General features: G+C 42.6%; 1 protein-coding gene across 1 annotated transcript; it reads right to left on the bottom strand.

Annotated features, from left to right (window-relative positions):
• Nucleotides 1–2,596: 2,596 nt before the first annotated feature.
• On the bottom strand, nt 2,597–8,751 carry LOC124657434 (protein HAPLESS 2-B-like). Its single transcript, XM_047195988.1, has 18 exons — nt 8,557–8,751; nt 8,338–8,481; nt 7,804–7,892; nt 7,345–7,384; nt 7,057–7,114; nt 6,922–6,982; nt 6,403–6,481; nt 5,932–6,066; nt 5,659–5,856; nt 5,461–5,541; nt 5,280–5,380; nt 4,687–4,804; nt 4,341–4,373; nt 4,025–4,118; nt 3,850–3,938; nt 3,379–3,494; nt 3,152–3,252; nt 2,597–3,045 (listed from the first exon to the last, which is right to left on the bottom strand). Exons 1-18 carry the CDS (start codon nt 8,749–8,751, stop codon nt 2,597–2,599), a joined length of 2,181 nt encoding a protein of 726 aa, XP_047051944.1.
• Between the last annotated feature and the right edge of the window lie 365 nt (nt 8,752–9,116).

The raw sequence follows: 9,116 nt of genomic DNA, 5'->3' as shown, positions 1-9,116 counted from the left end.
GGGATGTTACAATCTTGTTTTGTCTACATGTATTGTAGCTTGGTGTCATGAGATTCATAACGATTTAAGGGCGACTTAAGGATTTAATGGCGAGAACTTCAGCTCTAGGGCGCTATTAGGGTGCACCTGCATGAAGATTGCCCGAGTTCCATCAAGAAAGTCAGGTCGGCTCTGGTAGGGGACCAGCAAAAGCAAGTGGGCTGCTCATTCTGGAATCGGTAATTGTTGTTAGGGCCTGTAAAATGCAAGATTTTAGGAGAGGTGTTTGATACGTCCCAAACATATCTATAATTTTTGATGCTCCATGCTTGTTTTACACCAATTTATATATGTTTTGCTCATACTTCGTTACACTTTTATACATTTCCTGGCATTAACCTATTAACAAGATGTCATAGTGCCAGTTCCATGTTTTCTGTTGTTTTGTATTTCAGAAAAAGTGTACAGGAAATATTCTCGGAATTTGACGAAACAAAAGCCGAAGTCAATTTTTTTCCGTATCGAAGACAGAGTCCAGAGGGGAGGCGAAGGGGGGCAGCAGGGCGGCCACACCTGCCCTAGGCGTGGCCTAGCTCTGGCCCGCGCCTAGGGGTGGTGTGGGCCACCCTGGCCTCCACCGACATCGCCCCTCCGCCTATTTAATCACGATCTCGGGAAAACCTTGAACATCCGAGCCTCCATCCACGAAAAGTTCCGTCGCGGCCGCCATTGCAGAACCCATCTCGGGAGGGTTCTGAAGCTCTTCTCGGCACCCTGCCGGAGGGGGAAATCATCGTCGGGTGCATCTACATCGCCATGCCCACCTCCGAAATGATGCGTGAGTAGTTCATCCCTAGACTATAGGTCCATAGGAGTATCTAGATGATTATCTTCTCTAATTCGTGCCTCATGTTTCGATCTTGTGAGCTGCCCTACATGATCAAGATCATCCTTATGTAATGCTACATGTTGTGTTTGCTGGGATCCGATGAATATTGTATACTATGTTGAGATCGATTATATATTCTTGTCATATGTTATTTGTGATCTTGCATGCTCTCAGTTGCTAGTAGATACTCTGTCCAAGTAGATGCTTGTGACTCCAAGAGGGAGTATTTATGTTCGATAGCAGGTTCATGCCTCTAGTTTTCTAGGAGAGTGACATAACTTCTAAGATTGTAGATGTGCTGTTGTTACTAGGGAGAAAACAACAATGTTTTATCCAAGGGTAATTCTATTGTTTACTTTACACACAGATGTGATAATCTGTTGCTAGCAACTTAATACTGGTAGGGGTTCGGACGATAACCGAAAGGTGGATTATTAGTCATAGACGTAGTTGGATTACAGTCTATGTATTATGTTGTAATGTCCAAACAAATCTCATAGTAATAGTAATCATCTTGTCATGTATGATCGATATTCTGTCAATTGTCCAGCTATAATTTGTTCACCCAGCATGTTATTTATCTTTATGGAGAGACACATTTAGTGAATGGTGGACCCCGGTCCTTTCCTTTCCACTGATAAATTCAACCACTACAATCATGCTTTGTTTACTTTCTGTAAACTCTGTTCTCTTTAATTACTGCAAACATCTCCTTCCACTCGATACATTTAATCATTTATGTTCAGCGAAACCGGTGAGATTGACAACCTCACTGCAAGTTAGGGCAAAGTATTTTGGTTGTGTTGTGGGCAGGTTCCACGTTGTTGCTGACGCCGGTAGTACGCCCTGCCACTAGTCATCTAGCAACACCTTCAGAAGTCACGCTTTTCTTCTACTAGTTGATTAAACATTGGTTTCTTACTAAGGTAAAACTTGTTGTTGTGCTCATCATATCTTCCTCTTAGGGTTCCCAACAGTGTGAAGTCCGCGTTATGACGAGCACCATCAGTGTTTAGAAAAATAAACCGGTTTGGTTAAGAACCGGTGCTTATTTATACTAGGCACCTCTCCTATACAAATAAGCACCGATGTGTACGGAAATGTTCTGTTTATTTTTATAAGCACTCATCTAAGCACCTTGCAGTGTAGATGGCCTTAGGGCATGTACATTAGTTTAGACGCATGGTCACCATTGTACATGCCCTTATATGGCACACGGATCTCTATGCATTTTATTATATTTGTGGCACATTATACTCCCGGCGAATCTTTACAGTAGATAAGCCCCGAATTCGGTTATGCTTTGAAACTAGTACGTTTAGCCTAACCAAATTTAGGGAGCAAGCTGACCAAATTTAGGGAGCAAGCTGGGGGGAGGGCTGGGGAGCATTATCAACTGTATCGTTGTCTTCCTAAACTGCCTCTTTGTTTTCCATTCTCAACAATTGTATTGTTGTCAAGATGCACCACTTACTTGATTCTTGTGGAGTAAACTTGCATTGACTATCAAAACATTAAAAAATGAAATGACGAGGTAATCGAAAAATACTTAAGTGGTCGTATGTACTTTGTACATGCTAGTGTCATCAACTTTGAAGTCAAACACAGATACACTGGTACAGCTCGACAGCGTTAATCACAGGTCCACAACGTGAATCACAGACGCAAAGAGTTCCTAATCTCCCGAGGGGTCCCATTCCATAGACAGGCATTGATCGCGACCATCTTCTACACCGCCCGGGAGTGGTGCCGCTCGCGTTCCCGCTCGCGGTCGCCCCCGCCGCGCCTCTCACGATGCCCGCGCTGCTCCTTGTATTCCACGCCGCCACCATCCCTCTCCCGCTCCCTCTGTGGCGCCTTGCCGTGCCGGTGGTGCTTGTGACCCCCGTCCCTGTGCTGCACGCCGAGCGCTGGCCTGCGCCGGTGCCGCTCGCCGCCCTCAGCCGCCGCGTCAGGCTGGCCGCCGTGACGGTGGTGGTGGTGGCCGGGGACGCCGCTCCTGGACTTCTTGTGCGCGTGCGCGTGCCGGTTGTGGTGATGGTGGCCGGCGTGGTGACCTTGGTGGCCTCTCCCGCGCTTGGGGTGCACGGTCTCCGGCGGCCCGAACACGTCCTCCCACCAGTCGTACAGCGGGTCGAAGAGGCCATTCTGATGGAGAAGCCACAGGAGCACCGCAACTGCAGGCAAACATGATGATAAAAAAATTTGCTTGGTGGCAAGCGTTGGCGACGTGAAAAGGCTGGGTTCAAGCTTGTAACTTGATGAGATGAGATGCGTACGAACCTGTGGGCAGTAAGCAAAGCAGCAGGCCGGCCATGACGAGCCAGCCGATGCAGATGTACTGGATGTGGCAGCTCAGGTCGAAGAAGCTCGAGCACTTGGTACTGCTCCATGGGAAGAGATTATAATGGGCTAAAAGGGTCAGGAAATTACAGACGAAGTGCGATTCGAAAGAAGAGAGCCAAACTAAACCAGAAAAAAACATTGTTCTGTCGGAGGAAACCGCGTACCTGCATGATCTGCCGGTGAAGAAATCGATCACACTGTCCCACGTGTTGAGCCACAGGGCTTTGATGGCTTCAAAGAAACCCTTGATGCCACCCTTCCGTTGGTTCGGTGGACCAATCTACATGGTTTTCATCAAAGCAAGAAATAAACAAACAATGCTGGGGACAACATTTCTCATGACAAAATGAAATACAGATTGTGTGAAGACTATCAACACATTGGATTGCTCAGGAAACTAAAAGGTAAAGAACTCAGGAAGCTGCTTATTCGGTATTCACAGATAGTATAGGAAATTGGATAACGGGAATATCGGTGATGTCAAAAGCTTATGAAGGCAAGAGATACGCACACGTTGATGATCAGAATGAAATAATATAAGCAGATTAAAACTATCTTGCTGAGCTTATTCTAGCAGGAAAAAAAAGGTAATAAGTCCTAACGGAATCAATACAAGAGCGCAAATATTTCTGAACCTGCGTTCCATTGTCAAAAACTGTAGCTGTAGTAGCGAACTGGCATTCTGCTCTGTCAAGTTCACTGAAATCCGACGCTTTCAAAATAGCTGCAATTGACCACAAGCATGTTAGTTCCTAAAACATGATTTTGGATTTAGAAACAATGATGAGCTGTCTTCAATTTCAAACTCACTCGTGCATCGGTAATTTGATGCTTGGTCAGTTGACGAACGCAAATAGAATGAGCGAATAAGCACTTCATCTGGTTTCATGATGAAGAATTGCTCCTGAAAATGAAATTACAAAGTAGCTTCAAGGGAAGAAATTTGATAAGCATATAACCAGAACAGGCAACTTTGATGATGAATAATTTGACTGTAAAAATTGGATTCAGACGCAAATAAATTTTAGAATGAAATTTAGTGGTGTAGCTTGTCAACCAAGAGAGTACTACTACAAAACTCAAGAAAGATTATAATGGCAGAAATATGAAGAGTGCGTACTGTTACCTCCACATAACTGATGCCACTTAAGCAGTTGAACTGTAAAAGGAGTGAGCCACTCATCAAATTTCAGGAAAACTTAAGAGGCGAAGCAAATCATATACTAAAAATAAGTTGTGTTGGTAAAATAAATCACAATTAAACAATTTGGTGTGACAGCCTATGTGGGTATGGAAAGGAAATCCATGCAAGAACAGCAAGGAGGATGGATAGGAAATTAGTTCATAAATCTATCTTCTTTGTAGAAAATAAATAATGCAACTAATGATCTACGAAAAGGTTGCTTACTATGTAGAAACACATATGAGAAGGTACTTGCAAAGAAAAATGTGATTTCCATGACGATGCATACCGTCAAGCTATATGAAGCTTCCAGTTTGCCAATGTTCTTAATTGTAACCTGCGCAGTACCAACTTGACTTAAGGCTTGAAATGTAGGGACATTAATGCTAATTATCTTCCCTGGACTCCTGAAATTAAGAAATTGAGAAATAAGTGTAAGGTGTTACATGTATAACTATTTATTATATCAGCAAAGCAAGGTTAAAAGAAATTTCCACAATTGCTCTACCTCTAAGAGGCTAGAAATTCCCACATTAATTGGAGAAAAAGGGGAAATGTCTACTCCGCTTATTTCGATGGGTCCAAATTACAACAGCACAATTAAATTTCCAATCAAAAGCATTATAGTTGATAGCTCATTTTTAAATATATAAATCGAAATATGTAGCACACAATTGCACGTGGAACCAAGAGAGTTTCTATAAAGAGGAAAAAACAAGTTCTGAGCAGCATGGTAAGGTGTAACACTGGAATAAGAAATTGTGTTTCCCTAAAGTTTGTCCAAATGTCATACATTTACGATGCTGTATTCGAAACGGTTGGTGCTTGTACTGTAAACCCAATTGTAAATGCATAATAAAAACGCATAAGCATGATCGATACCTCTGGTATACATAATCTATATCATCAGCACTCAGCTCTATCAGCAAGTTGGTATTCATAAGTTCTGTGAGTCCAATAGAGAAGGACTGAACTCCTGCATGCTGTAACGGGTATGTATCAAATGTGCTGTCCAACAATAGCATAACAATGGGACACGATAAATAGCTGGCGGGAGCTTAACCGGATGTTGGTTGATCCTATCAAATCTTCCCTGCACAATATACTGGGGCTCTTGGTTTCTGTTTATCCGGTTGTCGTCAGCCTGATACGAATGGTCAAAGAAAAGTCAAGACTAAAAAAATCCAATATTAACATATCATGTTTCAGCAACAAGAAACTTGACATTTGTCACCTCAAACTTGATAATACGCCATCTCACCTCCCAAAAATTCCAAAGCTGATTGTACAAGCAGCTCCAATATGGTGATGAACAAAGGTTAGGCTGGTTTCTGTAAGCCTCGTACCCAACACCAATCTTGTTGCACTCAAGACCGTCTAATGTAAACCGTACTCTCTCCAACAGCATCCACCTGGAGAATTCATCGCCAAGAACTTGCGGTTGACCGTCACCAGCACCCTTCAATACGTCAGATACAGACAACAATTATGAAGTCACATGACAGCAATAGACCTATCATAATTTGATGAGTACCTTTCGTGGAGTCACAAGATAGAAGTCTTCGAATTCTGGGATACTTTTATAAGGAAGATAGTCACCAATTAGATTTACTCTCAGAAAGTTGTCTTTAGAAACAACAGTTCGATTCTCGGGACCAACAATAACCTCCTGCAGTGTAATGTCAATTTGGTGAAGTTACACTAATATTTTGGAAGTGACTGCTATACTCAGAGTCCAAAATAACACATTGCATATTAGAATACCAAAATAATAATTCTTTAACAACACCTTCATTTGATAAATATATAGAATGTTCAGAATCTTAGCCCTTTGAAGAGCACAAGATCAGAAAATAAAAGCACAGCAAACTAAGGTTCCCAAACTTGATAGGACTCCAGAAAAAGCATGTTAAAATATAATATTATGGTCAAAACAGATGACTTTGTGTGTGCTAACATATTGTCAGCCTATACATAAGTAACATTGCAGAATTTCCATTCTTACCATTACAGAAGAGCCTTTCTTTACTTGTACTCTGATGCTGTAACCAATTGAACTTCTTCCAATTGAAAAAACATGATACCTGTTCAGAAGAAACGGAGATGCACAAACTTACTCGAATTTTGACCTGAACAATGACCAAAAGAACCATGGGACGCTGTGAACAGCATATAAGTTTGGCACCAGCATATAAGTATTCCCCTAGTCCTCTACTTCAAAATAAGTAAATAAATTAGATCACATTTGTTCCCCAATATGTGAAGTGCATACTTGATGATTTTAGCAACAAAAGAGAACTGTGCCGACTGAAATGGGATAGTAAGAGATAAGGATATTGCGTAAGAAACTAGGCTGGCCTCTAGTCAAATCACAAAGGAAGATAAAGATTTTCCAATTAAAACTGAAAGTCCAAAAAAATCATAGGTAACACACAAGCTTTTTTTACTGAACTCGGCAGGTGGAGTTATTAATAAGCTAATATTGGTAAATATTTCAATGATACATCACAATTAATGCCCATACCAATCACCTGGATAACGTACACAGTGAGCCGTATTAGCTTTGCCTTTGAACATTTTGTCAACTGCACGGAAGATGTGTGTGAAATGCGTAACACAATGTAGTTATATATTGAAAATCCAGGAGTGCCTAACTTACAAATTGTTCCACAAGAAGAAGCAACACGGCGATTAGGCCCACATGGACAGCAAACAGGCTAGTGCAATGTCAAGTGTAGAGGAAACATTAGATTTCAATGAAAATGATTTGCCATCCATTGCATAAGTGTATTGGTAAGAACTTCATATGTGCTTTTATTTATTTTCCTTAATATGTGTCTAGCCATTAAGAATATTAGGTTTATTTGGTAAAAAACTGGCTGGTTCAATATTGTCTACTACTTAAGACACTAAGATAATAAGGATGGCAAAGGCAAATGTGCCTTACCTCAGTATGCTCAATTATGTGGCCGTTCTGATCCCGTAACCTAACCATACTCATGAAATAAACATCATTAGTAATACAATATTTGGAAATGTCTGAGAAAAATATTGGATCCAGAAATCTAGAGACAGTCCACGGATATGAGTGGCCATGAAAGTAGAAACATCTGTGAAAAGGTGCAAGTTACTTCTTACCAAACTTCCAGGTTCAGTTACCAATTAATAATAATTACTCCAAAGAAAAAATTAGCTATGCGAAGCTAAAATGATGTGCTACATAAATGTACAAAACAAGGGTTATAATATGTTAATAAACGCACTCCAAGAGTGACACGACACAAATTATGGAGGTGCTAAAACTATAAAGATGAGTGTGTAATGATGACGATCTACCACTGGAACACCTCCCAGAAATATTGATGATACCAACCTATCAACTGGATCGAGTGCCTAAGTGCTTTACCTTTCACATTCTCCAACAATATCGGCACCAGCATCCGACTCACATTTACGGGTCCTGGAAAACTTTTCCTCTGGTTTGTAAGCAACATCCTGAAGAAACAAAAACAGAATAGAAATCAGTTCTCAATTCACAAGATTTGTTAAAGCATAGTTGTTACTGGTAGGCAACAGTTGATACTATCAGCAACATAACTAAACTTTTCATTACAACATTCTGCATATCAAATGAGACAACAAAATGCGGATGACACAAATGGGACAGCTATAAAAGTATGAGGACATGTAGACCAAAGAAACACCCTGAAAAACAGTCCCCGTCCATCAAGATTAAAGCATATGGAATGGCATTCCAATACTTCCGAAGCTTTTGAAACCCGCAGAGTTGCTTCCCACTAAGAAACGGCCATGATTAATATCTCTATGGTGTGCTCATCCAAAATTAATGGGAACGGGAGCCAACTTGCTTCCGAAAACAGAGACAACTTTGATTCAGGAACAATGAATTCGTACTACATTTGTGCAAAGGGCGGTTTACCCTGACGTAGGAGATTTCGTAGAGCGCGTAGACGGCGGACTTGTTGATGGTGATGACGGGGGGATCCCGCACCGTCTGCATCGCCTGCGTGTCCTTCTCCTCCACCTCCACCACCTGCGCCACCAGCGACGCCTCGCGGCCGCTCTGCGTAGAGCACCCCCAAACAAACCGTCACGGTTCTGCGGCTGAGGAATCGGGGCGCGAGGAGGAGATGCTTACGGAGCCGCTGGGTACGGCGAGGTTGAGGACGATCTTGCGGTCGCAGGCGAGGCTGCCGCCGGCCCCCGAGTCCAGGGCGCAGCGCTCCAGGCGGGACTTGGAGAGGATCTCCACGCCGCCAGCAGGCGCGAAGATGGTGGCTAGGAGCAGGAGGAAGAGGAGCGCGGCGGAGGGGACGGTCCGAGCAGGAGCCATCGGCGGTTGCCGGCGTGGTGGCGAATGGGGAGACTGCGCGGCGAGTGAAGTGGGGATGATGAGTTGTAACCGGCGAGCATCGGAACTGCAGGCGCGCGGTTTATTTGCATTCCCTTCAAAATGGCGATTTTTTTAATAATACTTTTTCTCTTACTTCCACGCATAATACTTAAAGGAAAATGCTCGACATCCTCAAGAGGCTACAAACCTCCCGGCCTCCGAATTTTCCACAGTTGGATTCAATCAATCTGAGTCGTTAGATCGGGTTCTCTCTTCAGTTTTGCTTTAAATCCCACTTTCACTTCATTGAAGCAAAAAAAGCCCCGCTTTTGCTTCATTGAAGCAAAAAACGGTTCGACTAAAAA

This window comes from Lolium rigidum, chromosome 5, assembly GCF_022539505.1.
Source record: "Lolium rigidum isolate FL_2022 chromosome 5, APGP_CSIRO_Lrig_0.1, whole genome shotgun sequence".
Lineage (NCBI taxonomy): Eukaryota > Viridiplantae > Streptophyta > Magnoliopsida > Poales > Poaceae > Lolium > Lolium rigidum.
The sequence above is the reverse complement of the archived record's forward strand: the minus strand, read 5'-3'. Positions and strand labels throughout refer to the sequence as shown.

Bases quoted from the DNA above. Each gene is read 5' to 3' on its own strand.
- LOC124657434 (XM_047195988.1), bottom strand. From the start codon at position 8,751: ATGGCTCCTGCTCGGACCGTCCCCTCCGCCGCGCTCCTCTTCCTCCTG. The intron at 7,115-7,344 runs GTAAGGCACATT...ACATTGCACTAG, and splicing joins ACATAATTGAGCATACTGAG to CCTGTTTGCTGTCCATGTGG. The intron at 4,119-4,340 runs GTAACAGTACGC...TTTCATTTTCAG, and splicing joins GTGGCATCAGTTATGTGGAG to GAGCAATTCTTCATCATGAA.